Genomic DNA, 15,756 nt, shown 5'->3' on the forward strand with positions numbered 1-15,756 from the left:
TTTCTTTAATTATTTTAGTTATTTCTATATTGTTATTTTGTATACATAATACAAACTTTAAGAGGCAAAAAAGGTCATGCAGTGAAAATAAGTCTCCGTACACTCCTCTCTCCTGACCTTCTAGCAGCCTTCTTGGGAGGCAAACACCACTGAACGTTTCCTGTGGGGATTTGATCTTAAAAAACAAAAGATTAGGTCCATTTGGACAGAAACTTTTGATAAGTACTCATTCAGTGACATTTTCTGAGCTCCTACTCATGCTGAGTGTGACTCAGTTTTATTTTCATTAAAGTCTGAAATTTGCACCAAGTTTGGGTGGCAGACACAACCCCAGGGGGGTTGTATTGGTTAACCACACACCCTGCTATTTCAGTTTAATCTTGACTGAACTTCTTGGCCACTGCAGGCTTTTTTACACTGCTAGAGTTCTTGTTCATTACGGTGTTGAATCCCTATCAAAACCTTTCCTGTTTAATTGGCAGTGACACAATCCCATCTTGTGTAACTCCTGGATTTCACATCCTGAAATAGTTTGAAATAAAATTGAAACACACTTACATTGATGCCTATGTTAATTTCTTCCTTGACTGTGTCTGAATATAATGTTGAAGTGTGATAGAAACAATCCTTTGTCTTTCTAAGCTAAGCAGAGGCCGAAGTTTCACTTGCACTGTTCAGGGTTATACAGGCAAGCCTTACTTTTTCAGGAAGTAAGTAATGTTTGGATTTAGATTAGTGACACATGAATAGCTACCTAGGACTCACTTCCCCCCAAATTCCCCTCCGACCATTACTTCTTAAATCTTCCCTTCCAGCTTAAGGACTATAGTGATGTGACACAGATGTGTATGTTACTAAGCCATACCTTTACCATAGATTGTCCTATTTAGGTATTTCCAGAAGATTCCTCATCATGCTGCTGTGCAACTTAAGACTTTTCTGTTTTCAGCCTGTCATGGAACAGTTTCAGCAGCTGAACATCAACTGTATCCTCTTGTCAAGTAAGCCCTTGGGTTCTGTTCACAATTTCCCTAAGGCCAAATAAGTCAGAAATATTTAAATGATGTGCCTCTTATGCAAATTACTTTTGTGCAATCATGGCTCACTGCAGCCTCAACCTCCTGGTAGGCTCAAGCTATCTTCCTACCTCAGCTTCCCGAGTAGTTGGGACTACAGGTGTGCCCTGCAATGCCCGGCAAATTTTAAAAATTTTTTGTAGAAATGGAGTCTCACCATGTTGTCCAGGCTGGTCTCAAACTCCTGGGCTCAAGTGATCCTCCTGCGTCAGCCTCCCAAAGAGTTACGATTACAAGCATGGACCACTGCACTGGACCTTTTTTTTCTCTCTCTCTGTAAAAGTAGTTTGTTTCTGTTTACAAAGTACAGTGAAGGAACAAGGGTGATACCTGGAACCCCTTTGGTTGCACATCTTCCCAGTCTCTGCTTCTATAAATAATGTTTGTACAACAGCAAACTCATATCCTCCCCGTGTGTTTTCTCACATCCTAGCAGCTACAGTCTATAGTATATGACCAGGTGGGAAATAGATGCCTCATTCACAGGGTAGGGCTCCCCTCCAATTAGTGTTCAGCTCACTTTTGCTAATATTGAAACAGAAGTAACTAGTTGTTCTTACAAACTCTCTCATGAACAAGTGGGTCATGGCAAATTACGTCTGCACAACTCCTAGAATTGTTCCAGATAACTACAGAAAGGCAGTGACTAAGGCCCTTTCCTCTTTCGCATCTTTCTAAGTCCTGGGCTGCCTTCGGTACCTGGACTGCCACCTGGGTCCCCCACATCCCAGTGTGGTGATGGAGGAGGGGCAGGCCAGGCCAAGTGTGAGGAATAAGAAGTCTTTATTGGGCTCAGACCAGGAGCCCATGGTCTTGAGGACCTCTGTATTTGTCAGTTTTCTTCACATTCTCTTTCGCCTGTTTCTGCAGCCTCGTGGGCTGTTTTTACTTCTGGTAGTGGATCTTGGCCTTCTCCTTCCTCTTCTCCAGGTAGCTGTCACTGACTACCAACCTCGTGACCAGCACTGACCAGCCAACCTCATGAACCAGCCACCCCTAGATAGGCAGACTTTATTTTAGGCTTCAGATGTACAACCTTGAAGGCACCAGGAACCACCGTCTGCAATTTATATACAACTGTCTGTTATCTTTTTTTTTTTTTTTTTTGAGATGGAGTTTCACTCTTGTTGCTCAGGCTGGAGTGCAATGATGCAATCTCAGCTCACTGCAACCTCCGCCTCCTGGGTTCAAGCAGTTCTCCTGCCTCAGCCTCCCGAGTGGCTGGGACTACAGGCATGTGCCACCACGCCCAGCTAATTTTGTATTTTTAGTGGAGATGGGGTTTCACCATTTTGGTCAGGCTGGTCTTGAGCTCCTGACCTCAGGTGATCCACCTGCCTTGGCCTCCCAAAGTGCTGGGATTATGGGCATGAGCCACCGCACCCGGCCTACTGTGGACATTCTCTAGGACTTTGTGGGGCTTTTCTTTCTCTGAGTAACTTCTAAGAGCTGATCATTGTCACCTGTGTTAGCTGTTCTCTCAGTATCCATGTCCAGTTTCCTTAGCTTATCTTTGCCCTGTTGTTGTCCACAGCTGAAAATGTCTTTCGTTATTACTCTTCTGAAACTTGCTTTGCCTCTCAAGGGTCTTGTCTTTCACTCAAGCTGCCATTCTCCTAGCCATTCATGGCTTGACACCCCAAGGACTTTATTCTCTCTTTTCATTTCTTGAGTCCACCAAGATTATCAAGTTAGGTCACCTTTTCTTTTAAATCAGTCCCAACAAGGGTCCCCTCCTTTTCAGTCTTACTCCTCTGCTCTAATCCAGGTCTTCATACATTTTTGGGCTCTTAGCTGATTTCCCTGCCTGCCTCCTTCAAAGGCCTTTACCCACTGCAGAATCATATTCATTATGCCGGACTGCCACTGGCTTCCCACTCCGAAATTTGTTAGCCTTGCATTTGAGGCTTCTCCATAGGTGTTCACCCATGTCACCTGCTCAGCTCTGTGTGTGCTGCTCTTGCACAGCACAGACCCTCCACATGAGGACAGCTGGTTTCACGCGTCCCCATTTCTGCCATGAGTATTCCTCTGCTCTTCTTGTTCCTTCTGCCCTCCACCCATCTTCCCGCTCGCCCCCCCCCACCTTACCCATCCTTTTCAACATCACTCGGTGCCCATCTTATTCACGGTGTCTTTCCCAAGGCTCTGCCCCACATTCATCCCATTCTTCTTGATTTGAATACCTTTTATGTAGGAGCACTAGCTTTGTATTTCATTATACAGTTTCTATCAATCCAAAGCTCCTTATCTCTAATTCTAAATCCAACAAGTTTGGAAAACTGAAAGCTTTCTAATAGTCTTGGCACAAAACTCAAGCAAAACCTCCCTGAGTAGATATGAGCTGTCTTTTAAAAATGTATCCCATTTGGCCAGCACAATGGCCCATGCCTGTAATCCCAGCACTTTGGGAAACCGGGGTGGAAGGATCATGAGTGCAAGAGCTCAAGACCAGCCTGGGCAACATGACAAGACCTGGTCTCTACTGAAAATACAGAAAAATTAGCCAGTCATGGTGGCCCATGCCTGTAGTCTCAGCCACTCGGGAGGCTGAGGTGGGAGGATTGCTTGAGCTTGGAAGGCTGAGGTTGCAGTGAGCTTAGATTGTGCCACTGTACTGCAGCCTGGGCAGCAGAGTGTAACCCTGTCTCAAAAAAAAAAAAAAAAGAAAGTATCCCATTTATAGTGACTGTTCATATGTTCTGCTGCAGAAATACCTGTATATCTGGTTGTGGGGTAATTGGACAGAATGGAAAGTGAACGGACCTCATCAATTTGCTTTTTGGAGCTGCCAGATTTCTTTAGTATTGTCCTTCTCAAACTGGGGTATGTTACCCCTGAGAGTGTGGAGGGATTATAGAAAGTTACAGTATGATTGCCAGGAAGGTCAAATTTATTAGATGATTTGAGGGGGGAAATGAAATAATAAAATATGTATCATGGCACAAAATACAAAATTTCCATGCATTGAAAAGATAAAATATGAGATTTCAAAGAAATTTAGGCACTGTGGGAGGTGGGGAGACATGTATCCTCATTGTCTGCCTCAGCTAGAGGAGTTAAAGCACTGCTCTCATACAGACAGAATTCTGACAGTTTGGGTTGTTGTATCTCTGAGTGGCCAGATGTAAGATTTTGTACTTGCAGAGTTCTCCAGGACCACACAAGATGGCAAAAACTTCTGAGACACTGTCTGTGTCGAAGAAGGAATTACAGTAGTGCATCATCAGTCAGACTGACTCAAGGAAGAAAGAAGCATAAACATTAAGGCCACAAAGGATTACTTAGAAAAATCACTGTGTCATCGGTGGAACCCCGTCTCTACCAAAAATACAAAAATTAGCTGGGCCTGTAGTCCTAGTTGCTTGGGAGGCTGAGGCAGGAGAATTGTTTGAACCCGCGAGGCGGAGGTTGTAGTGAGCCGAGATCGCGCCACTGTACTCCAGCCTGGGTTACAGAGCAAGACTCCATCTCAACTGAAAAAAAAGAAAAAAAGAAAAATCACTGTCGTGAGGAGAATCGGCTTGACAACACAGGCCAATTAGGATGGTTTTCAAAGTTGTGTCTTAAGTGAAATAATCCAGTCACAAAAACACAAGTACTGTATGATTCCATTTACATGAAGTAGTCAGACCCGTATAAACAGAAAGTAGAATGGTGGGTGCAAGGTCCTGGGAGAAAGGAAATGGGGAGTTATTGTTTAAAGAGTATAGAGTTCCAGTTTTGCAAGAGGAAAATGTTCTGGAGATCTGTTTTACAACATTGTGATTATGCTTAATACCACCCAACTGTACACTTCAAAATAATCAAGATGGTAAAGTATATGTTACATGTTTCTTACCACAATCCAAAAAGAAATTGTGTCTTAAGGTAGCCTGTAAACATCTCATTACTTTTTGTTTGTTTGAATTAAGCTTTATTACAAGTGTTCTTTCTCATCAGGTTTTGCATGGATATGTTATTTTGCTGTGTTCTGTTTTGCTTTTTAGTAGGCAAGAAATAATGGCAGCAGCTACGGGGGATCCTGGACTCTCTAAACTGCAGTTTGCCCCCTTTAGCAGTGCCTTGGATGTTGGGTTCTGGCATGAGTTGACCCAGAAAAAGCTGAACGAGTATCGGCTGGATGAAGCTCCCAAGGATATTAAGGGTTATTACTACAATGGTAGGTGATTGTAAATTTCATTTTCCATCATCTTCTGTTATCCTCTCTGTCCTCTAGTATAGTGTCAGCTTTCCTTTAGAAAGAGACAGCCTTGTCTTTTGTAATCAGTGCTCTTCACTAGTTTCTATTTTACTTCCTGACTTTTTGATCTCAGTTCATTTTCATTTATTTTCTCTTGTTGTGGGGAAAAAGAAGAGAGTAGTGAAACTCAAATTATTAATCCAAATAATACCCATTACTTAGCATTGCTGGGGGAAGAGATTGGAAATATTTTTTTCCATTGAATCTTTTTTATATTCTTGGCAAATGTCTCATATTCACAAGAGCTCTGTCACATTCTGCCATTATCTATCCATACATATATTATCTATGTAGCATAGATAATCAGAAATTGGATGGGGCGCCTTGGGCTCAACAAAGAGAAGAAAACTATTCATAAGCATTTTTGTTATGAATGCTGCTATTTCTGACTTGTCATTGAAAATGTGATAATGCTTCTGTCCAGGTGACTCTGCTGGGCTGCCAGCTCGCTTAACATTGGAGTTCAGTGCTTTTGACATGTGAGTATTTATTTGTTCAAAATCTGAAGTAAAGAACACTACTTTTGGCAAAGAATGAGCATGCTTACCTCCCTCATATGTGGACCACAGGAGGACTAGGGAAGCTCCCGGTGAGCAGAGTCAGCCCCCTCGTGGTTCTTTTATACCTCCCATAGAGATGAATGCTAGATGCTTAGGTCTGTCTGGTTCATTTTTCACCACGTATATCAGAGCCAATTAGGTGCCAGGTGCCTTCTAGATTGATTGAGACATAGATAATATCCCTCTTGATTTGGATTGTAGTTAATATTTTGTGATCTTTTCTTGATACCTCTCTCGATTCACTCCTTTAGTTGCTTGTCCGTGGGCATTGATCAATGAATGTTTATTAGGCTACTTCTGTATACAAGCCACTGTGCAAGGCATTATAGTGCTATGTAAAGGAATATGATAGATATATCCTTGAAGAATTTTTTTTATCTGCTTGGGAGCTATGGGGAGTTGCTGGAGAGAAGAGATACTTTTTTTTTTTTTTTTTTGAGACAGGGTCTCACTCTGTCACCCAGGCTGGAATGCAGTGGCACAATCTCAGCCCACTGCAACCTCCGCCTTCTGAGTTCAAGCTGTTCTCGTGCCTCAGCCTCCCAAGCAGCTGGGATTACAAGCACGCACCATCAGGCCTGGCTAATTTTTTTTTTTTTTGGTAGAGACAGTGTTTCACCATATTTGCCAGGCTGATCTTGAACTCCTGATTTCAAGTAATCCGCCTGCCTTGGCCTCTCAAAGTGCTGGGATTACAGGATCGAGCCACCACACCCAGCCAAGAGACACATTTATTGAGCACTTAATTAGGCAGTTTCATAAACATCTGTTCTTTCAGACTTGCCAGCTGTGATTTTTCTCTTTTTCAGATGAGGAAACCATGGGACGAATGGTAAAAATGGCTTGCCCAGGGTCACACCTAGCCAAATTTAGAAAGCAGGGGCGAGAGAAAAAAATGTATTTACAAATGTATTTCTGAAACCCAGTATGAGTAGCTACAGGGATTTTGCTATCTTCTACAGAAATAGAGAAACCAGGAGGGGGATACAAATTTAGGAGGAGACAAGTTTGGTTTAGAGTATGTTGAGTTTGAGATGACAGTATCTACTAGACATGTCCAGGAGGAATGGAGTCGGGGAGAGAGGATCAGACTAGATTTGGGAGACATCCAGGTAGAGGAGAAAGAGAATAAAGAGAGTCTCCAACTTATGGTGGTTTAATGACTTTTTGACTTTATGACGGTGAGAAAGCGATACACATTCAGTGGAAATTATCCTTTGTGGACCCATACAGCCATTCTGTTTTTTCACTTTCAGTACAGTATTCAATAAATTACCTGAGATATTCAACACTTTATTATGAAACAGTCTTTGTGTTAAGATGATTTTGCCCAACTGTAGGCTAATATAAGTGTTCTGGGCATGTTTAAGAGAGGCTAGACTAAGGTATGTCTGGCGGGTTAGGCGTATTAAATAGAGTTTTTATTTATGTTTTTTTTTTCAATTTATGGTGAGTTTATCAGGACATGGTAAGTCAAGGAGCATCTGTATAGTATAAGAACAAAAGGCGCAAACAGTGAATGGCTCTGATTAGGGAGATGAAAGACGATACAGATCTAGCGAAGGACACAGGGGTTGTCAGAGGAAAACCAGAAAAGTGTTACAGAAACCAAAGAAGGAAATGCTTTCTGGAGGGAGAGAGAAACTAACAGTATCAGAAGCACAGGGGTCAATGCGAGGGCCGTTGTGTGTGTTGATTAAGTCATTGCGGTCCTTAAGAATTCAGTTTGAGAAAGAGGGTGGAGCTGAAACCATGATGAGTGCCTTTAAGATTATTGAGAATTGAAAAAGGCTAGTGTTTTTTCTGCTTTATTGTACCTCAGCAATATCAAGATGGGGAATTTTAGGAAGGTGAGGAAGTCTTTATAAGGTCTTTCTGGCTTTTGAAAGTGGCAATAGTCAAATATTAGGATATTTAAAATAAAGTGTCCCTAGAATTTTTTTTAACCTTGGAAAATCAATACTTTTTTTTCCCCCTTTATCTCAATTCAGTTGCAAAATTTGAAAGTAGGACGTACATCCACAATGATGTTACTATTTGTATCTTTAAAAATGTATGTGTTGGTGTTTCTTGTTCCCTTTGGAGCTTTCTTGCTCCATTGTAAATTTCTTGTGGTTACCTGTCAAAAGAAATAAAATCCTAATAATCTCTGTCTTGTTTCGGCAAGCTAACTTATTTTGGAGCCATTAAGATATAACGAGGAAAACACTGGAAATGTATAAGCATTAAGTTGTCTGAAGATGGTACGGGGGAGCATCAGTAGTCTGTTTTGTGTAATCTGGAGAGCCTCATATTTATCTCAGACTAACCTCACTCCTATCCTTATCCTTCTACTGGACTGCAGTTTTGTTTGTTTTATAAGGTTTTAATGATTTTATTCTTTAGAACAATTAATTAGAAAAACACAGTTCACAGAAGTTAAGTTTGAACTTATTACAAAATGTGAGCATCTTAAACTTCATTAAGCTAAAAATTTTGGTTGAAGGAGATAAGAAAATCTGTGATCCTGCAAGCTATAACTTTCACACAAATAGCTCATTTTCACTCATCATATTTTTTCTTTAACCATTGAATACCCTCAATGTGCGAGGCACTGTGGTAGACAGTGGGAGGTGAGTGGAAATAAGATATAGTCCCCATTGTGTGAAAATAGCCCTGGATTTGAAGTTTGAAGATTTGGAGTCTATGGCTAATTAACTGTGCTACTTCAATAAGCCCTTTTAGTTTTCTCAACTTTTGTTTCCTCATCTTTAAAATGGATTCTTGCTTTCTAATGTTCTCTCCAGTTTTAAAAGTCTGTCACTTTCTGAGTCCCTATTAGGATGGCTGGGAAGTTTAATGAAAATGCTTGGGACTTCTCAGAAGGCCTGATTTCTTTATTCCAAATTATTTCCCTTATTATTACCCCATCTTTGTTTTGATTGCTGTGTATCTGCACGGATTGGTAGAGAAAGTCTTTATGAATTTTTTTATCAAAGAAGGAATATCTACAATGTGCAGATGTGTAGGTGTTAGGAATACAAAGACTTATGAAATATGTTCTCCAGAGCTCCTCCACTATATGAGAGAGAGAAGTAGAAGGCAAATATTTGCATTGTAGTGTGCTCAGTGCTGTAATAAGCATGGAGAGGTAATCATTATTTCAGGAAAACTTATTGATTGCTTCCTCTGTGTCTTGATAATAAAATGTGCTAGGCGCTGGGCATACAGACAGGAATGACATACAGTTGAATAGCTGACAATCCCAGTACTCACTTGTAGATGTCAAGAGTATCTCAGCTTTGCATAGCACTGGGTAAGTCCCTTCTACTCTGTGCCCCTGGGAGTCTTACGGATCTCTGCAGGCAGCAGCACAAGGATCCTGTTCTCTGAATTGTATTAGATGAATTGTCAGTCAAGTAGTATTTTATCAGGCACCAACTGTCTTAAACTGGAGGATGCTGTCTTGAGTTCGGGTATCCTGCTTAATCAGACACAAAAATGTAAGGGTCCAAACACAAAGGAAGTTCATTTCTTGCTCATAGAATAGCCCAGGGCTGCTGGTCCAGTCTTCTTCCATGTTGTGGCTCCATTATCCCTGAGGACTTTGCATTTGTGTGCTGATTAAGACAATTGTTACTTTCAGGTAACAACAGATTAATGAGGAAAGACAGCCAAGGTGCAAAAAGGTGGAAGAGACATACCTGGTCTCTTAAAGGCCCTGGCGGGAAGGGAGATGCATCACTGCACTCAGATTCTACTGAGGAGAACTCGTGGCCTTACCTGTCTAGCAAAGAAGACTGGGAAGCATGGAACCCAACTAAAACGTTATGTGTGCTTTCTATTTCTATTGACAAGGAGGAAAATAGATTTTGATTGACAATCTCTATACCAATGTGAAGCTGATAAAGAATTTTCCACCGGGTGCGGTGCCTCACGCCTGTAATCTCAGCACTTTGGGAGGCCGAGGTGGGCGGATCACAAGGTCAGGAGATCGAGACCATCCTGGTTAACACGGTGAAACCCCGTCACTACTGAAAATACAAAAAAAAATTAGCCGGGCATGGTGGCGGGCACCTGCAGTCCCGGCTACAGGGGAGGCTGAGGCAGGAGAAAGGCGTGAACCCAGGATGCGGAGCTTTCAGTGAGCTGAGATTGTGCCACTGCACTCCAGCCTGGGCGACAGAGTGAGACTCTGTCTCAATAAAAAAAAGTTAAATAAAAAAAGAAAAAAAACCTTTTTCTTTCCTAAACCTCAAGTTGGACCTAATTAGAGGAATAGAAGGCATAATTCTTGCCCTCAAAGAACTGAAAATGTAGTAAAGGAAGTAGGAGTCTTACGCACACTCACATGTGTGGGGCAGAGACTGTGTCTTTCTTATTCTCTGCTGTATCACCAGCACCCAACACAGATCTGGGGTGTACTGTTTGCTCAATAACTGTCTAATTGAATTATAATCGGTCTAAGCGCGTGGCTGTCAAAATGATATGTGGTGTGGTTGATAGAAAGACACCAATGGACTGTGTTGGAGGATGTTACAGACAGAAACTCTGCGATCGCTAGGGAAGTCAGGAGACGACAAAGAAGCATGACCCCAAACTGACTGTGGCTTTCTGGGTTCCAGACATTCCCTGTGGGCATGTGAAGCTGTGTGTGAAGTAGATTCCTCCAGGTATGAAGAGCACAGGTGCTCTTCCAGAGGATGTATTCCGTTCTGACCACCTGCCTGCCTGTTGGCCAAGTGTAACTAACTGGTGCAACACAGCCCCAGCACTTTCCTGAGTCACCACTGCGAGACTGAATGAAGTGAAGGCCAAGTGTCTAGCTGTAATGTCCCCAAAGCAGGTCCAGTCTTACGGCCTTTGTGAGATCCATTTTTACTAGGTTAGTATATGCATTATTGCAAGTTCACTGTTGGCCTTAGTATGTGGAGAAAATTTCTAATTCGGATTCTTTTTAGCAGCTATGTTGAGATATAATTCATATACCATAAAATTTGCCCCTTTAAACTGTACAATTCAGTGGTTTTTAGTAGATTCATAGAGTTGTGCAACCATCACGACTAATTCCAGAACATTTGCATCTCCCAGAAAAGATACCCTTAGCAGTTACTCCCCATCCCCACTCCTGCATAGTCACCAGCCCTAGCCAACCATAACTTTACTTCCTGTCTCTGAGGATTTGCCTATTCTGCATATTTCATGTAAATGGAACCTTAAGAAACTAAACTAGTAAGTGTCAGAACCAAGATTTGAACTAAATTCTCTTATCTCCAAGTTTCAGGCTCCTTCTCTCTCACTATCACTTTTTAAATTCATTTTCCTGCCACCTCTCATGGTAGGACTTTAGTCATGAAAGATGCCTCTCTGAAGCTCCCGATTGTCCTGGCTAATTAACTTGCATAAGTGCTGATGCTCCTAGGAGCCTAGCCGTCTTGCAGTTGCTTGAGCTCTTGGTACGTAGTTTTCTCCTTTCACAGAGTGAGGCTTTGGTATGGCTCTTACACACCTGGGACGTTTGGGAGGAAGGGCACCTTCCTCCTCTGTGCTTGTGTCCAAATTAGATCATAGCATGCTTCCTTCTGTTTCCACTTCCTGTTTCAGCAGTAATTTCGTAAAGCCAAGTCTGAATGTAGAAGGCCTAGTTTACCAACTGCTCTGCTTTCTTTGCCTTTCCTCTGGGCTTAATCTTTTCCCTTTGTGATTTCTCTCTCTTCAAGACTAGCTTGGATGTCCTCATCTCACCTGGATGAAAAATATTCTTTTATTGGAGGAGCATGGTGACAAACAACTTGTGATTTGCTGACTCATAGCTTCCAAGAGAAGGCTGTGGCCGTTGAAAGCTGGCTTTCCCTGAGGACTTGGTGTTTGAGCCTGATAGATGGCATTTGACAGAGTCATTGAGCCTGATAGATGGCATTTGACAGAGCCCTGTCATTAATTGCACCCCTTCATACCTGTTCTAGGTTTAGATTTCTACTTCAGCCCCATAAACCCAATTTTACATGGACTCTAAATGAAAAGACACAGGTTCTTTTAAACTATGCAGCTATCATCAGTGCAACCAGTAAAAAGGCATTCTGTCTGCATTAACTGTGACAATAGTAGGCTACTAATGAAATGAATATTTTCATTTAACATTTGTAAATTCTGAAATGCAAGTTAATCATTTCAGAGAAGAGACCAGATTTGTCCACATCTGAATTCATATTCAGAATCAACTCGTCTTCTCTTCTCCTGACTTTGCTTACTCTGAGGACTGTGAGGCCTTTGGGGGCAATGTAGTGTGTGATCCTGGTGGCATGACAGATTGACAGGTAGCCCAGGTGTGAGACGTTTTGTCTGTGAGACTCAGACAACCATCAGGGACTTACCTAGCACCAGTTTTGTGCAGAACCCCATTTGGGGCAGGCTAGGTTGTGGGACGGTTAGGAGAACACGTACTTTCTATCCTCAGGGAGCTTACTGTCCTCCAACTGGGTGGGTATGACTGTAGTTCTTGAAAATGCTCGAAAATATTATGCTGAGTTTTATGTGCCAACTCTTAGCAGAGAAAGTGGAGATAGCTTTCCAGAAGACGAGAGATTGGAGCAGGACCTTGAAGCCTGGGAGGGTCTGAGAGGTGGCGAAGGCACAGCACGGTACCTTGGGCTCAGCTAGTTCTGGTTTTAGATTCAAGCTCTGCCTATTATTATGTGACCTTAGGCAAGTTGCTTAAACCTTTAAATGGGGAAAAGAGCTGTTATGAGAATTCAAACTGTGCACAGTTCCTGGCTCAACAAACAATATTTCCCTCAGGTTAAAGATGGAAAGGAGAAAAAAAAGGAAATGAACTTCTCTTTGGGGGACAGTGGAAGAACAGCATCCTGATAGGTTAGAGTACAGGGAATATGTAGATTTTCCCTATATAGTTGCCTGTTTTTTAGTTCTTGAGTGATGATATTCATCTTTTCCAAGAAAACATACAGTTAATCTTCTGTTTGCCCTACAGAGCAATACCCTTTTTCTCCCACTACAGTGGTGGTTGACTTGTCTCTCCCTGGCTCTCTGCGTCCCAGCTGTGCCTGGCTAACCGTGTTTCTCTTGTATCTAGGAGTGCTCCCACCCCAGCCCGTTGCTGCCCAGCTGTTGGAACACTGTATAACACCAACACACTCGAGTCTTTCAAGACTGCAGATAAGAAGCTCCTTTTGGAACAAGCAGCAAATGAGGTTAGCTGGGAAAACGTGATGTATGTGTCATATTTCCTGTGGTCCTGGCAGGTGCAGTGTTTGTGATCAGGCACATGGGTCTGCTGCAGAAACTGGCATATGATAGGAATTTAAAGACATTTGTGGGCTTTGACATATTTCCCAAGAGAGAATACTCCAGCTGTCTCCTTCTGTATTGGCAGGAAGGTCAGGGAGAGGACATCCAGGCTCTCACCTGGGATAGGCTGGAAATAACATGGCAGGGCAGAGGTTAAGTAATCAGTTTGCTGCTCATCTCCAGCCAGCATTTTGAAGCTGCCAGACCTTGGAGAGTTGTGTTCCTGTGGCTGAATGCCTCTGGGCACTCTGTTTATTGTGCCTTGGAGAGGCTTGGCAATCCTGTGCACCATGCGGTAGAGGAGATTATCATGTAGTCTCTCCAGTGTCTTTGCTTATCTGATCTACTGCGTCTGATTTTCAAGGCCTCTGTGGCCTGGCCCTGTTTTTCTCTTGTCCTTTCTAACCTCTCACTCTTGCCCTTGCATTCTCTGAGTCTATCATGTTAAATCACATGTAATTCCCTCCACCTGCTTTCTGTTCTGTCCTGTCTCCTTGGGAACACAATATCCTCTCTGCCTGGAATGTCTTTCCTTTGCTTCTTTACATTGGAGTTAGTGAGAGGAATTAAAATGGGAGGCGGGGGCAGTTTATCCCAGTCCTGTCTAACCGCTTTAATCAAGGAGTCTTTATACCAGTCTTTATTGCGACATGAATGTTGGTGTGGGTGCAGTGGTCAGGTCCTGAGGCAGGCTTCCCTCACATCCCTTGGGATGGATGCAGCTATGACTCAGGAGAGGATGGTCGTTTTTCTTAACCTGTGGCTTGACTGCTCCTGGGCCTCCTGCTTTGGCTGCACATTTAAAAGGGAGTCTCCAAAGAGTTGGGTCAGGCCTTAATCATCTTGGAAAAAAGCAGGTTCCCCACCCCCACAGGAATATCCCACCCCTCAACTGGGGCCCAGAATTCTCCTGGCAGCTCCTGCCCCACGCTCCCTCGGCTTACCAGAAATTGGGAGCCTCTCTTCAGTGGTCCAGCTCCTCCAAGGCCAGTAAGTCAGTAGCAGGAACTTACTTCTGCTTACTTATTTCCCTCTTCCACCCATACTTAGGGAATGATTCTTATTAGTGCAACTGTTTTGTCTTGCTTAGTAACACCAAGTTTAGCTATGAATCTTAGCTACAAAAACATCTTGTGATCCACAGCTGCTGACCAGCACCAGCGTTTGCTCCTAGTTTCAGTACTTGCTGAGTATACATAAATTTGAAGTTTGTTCTTCTTTCTTCATCTCTCAGGGCAAGATAATCTCAAACAAGGCTTCAAGAAACCCCTATGTGTATTTTACAGTACTTCCTTTGAGAACCCCTCCCAGGCTCTTCACCCTCCGAGTTCCCCAGCTGAGTCTGCAGAGAATTCCTCCCATAAATTCTACCCACTTCTGTGACAGCAAATCCTACATGTGGTGAAGTTATACGTTTATGCCGGTCTCTCTCTCTAGACTGCAATTGTCTTGAGGGTAGGGACTGACCATGTCTTTTATTTCTATAACCCTGATGTGCCTGGTATATAGTAGACAATAAATAAATATTTGCTGAAGGAGATTGTGAAGACATGAAAATGGCCTGGTTGCCTCCTCTATGCTGAGATCTGCTGAGAGGAGGCGCCTGGGCTTCCTCACTTGGCTTAGATGTTGAAGGGAGTGTGGCTGGGAGAGAAGCAGTGTAAAGTGGGCAGAGTGAGGTAACAACCCACTTCATTGTATGGGGTAAGTGGTGCTGGGCCTGTAGGAAAGAAGAACCTGGTGCTTTTCAGCTCCACACTTCGCCTGAGAGTGAGAAACTCAGAGATGCCTGGTAACTTGCCTTGACGCTTTTCTTCTTTTGGCAGATATGGGAATCCATAAAATCAGGCGCTGCTCTTGAAAATCCTGTACTCCTCAACAAGTTCCTCCTCTTGACATTTGCAGTAAGTAAATGGGCTCTCAGTTGCACCGAGGCTGGTGAGATCCCCTGGCTCAGCCCAGTGTACCAGTAGAACAGTGTGCTCTTCTCTCTGAAGCTACTACCTACTGTTATTTGAATAATAGCTGTTAACGAAACGCTCATTTGATTAGTGGCCAGATAGTGCTGGCACCTATTACCAATGCTAACTTAATTCACCCCTATGGATCATACTGGCAGTAATTGCATAGTTTATATAAAACAGGGCATCATAAAGTTAGGTTCAGGGAATGTTGTTTCATTGTTGCTAACGCCTTTGTTAAATACCGTCCTACAGAGGTCCACTGAAATAAAGGGAAGGGGCTTCTGGATTAGAGGAGATCACACTGCATAGCTTGACCACAAAATTGCTTGTTGATTTTTTTGTTTTTTGTTTTTTTTTAAAGACAAAAATGTTTTCTGTAAGCGAAATCTAATTAAAATGAACATTGAGGGTAGCCTTGAAAAGGAAATCGTATTAGGGTAACATGTGCTGCCCAGTGAAGAAGGGGTAGAATGTAGATGGAAGGACCTGGCCTTGGTGAGGGAAAAGTAGGGAAAAGGTAAGAGTTGATTATAGTGATACCAGCTATGCAAACACACAGATACCAGCTATAACACATGCACATGCACACACACAGCACACAGATGTGTATATATATATATATATAT

At 42.7% G+C, this 15,756-nt stretch overlaps 1 protein-coding gene across 1 annotated transcript in view; it reads left to right on the forward strand.

Moving 5' to 3' along the window:
* The window catches only part of ATG7 (autophagy related 7), a 144,971-nt gene that overhangs the window by 11,132 nt on the left and 118,083 nt on the right, over positions 1–15,756 (forward strand). Inside the window, exons 2-5 of the mRNA XM_011952509.1 lie at positions 5,069–5,238; positions 5,744–5,798; positions 12,952–13,069; positions 14,993–15,070. Coding sequence (XP_011807899.1) covers positions 5,069–5,238; positions 5,744–5,798; positions 12,952–13,069; positions 14,993–15,070 — 421 coding nt within the window. The remainder of the gene's footprint in view (positions 1–5,068; positions 5,239–5,743; positions 5,799–12,951; positions 13,070–14,992; positions 15,071–15,756) is intronic.

The sequence above is a fragment of the Colobus angolensis genome, unplaced genomic scaffold (assembly GCF_000951035.1).
Source record: "Colobus angolensis palliatus isolate OR3802 unplaced genomic scaffold, Cang.pa_1.0 Scaffold34, whole genome shotgun sequence".
Taxonomy (NCBI): domain Eukaryota; kingdom Metazoa; phylum Chordata; class Mammalia; order Primates; family Cercopithecidae; genus Colobus; species Colobus angolensis.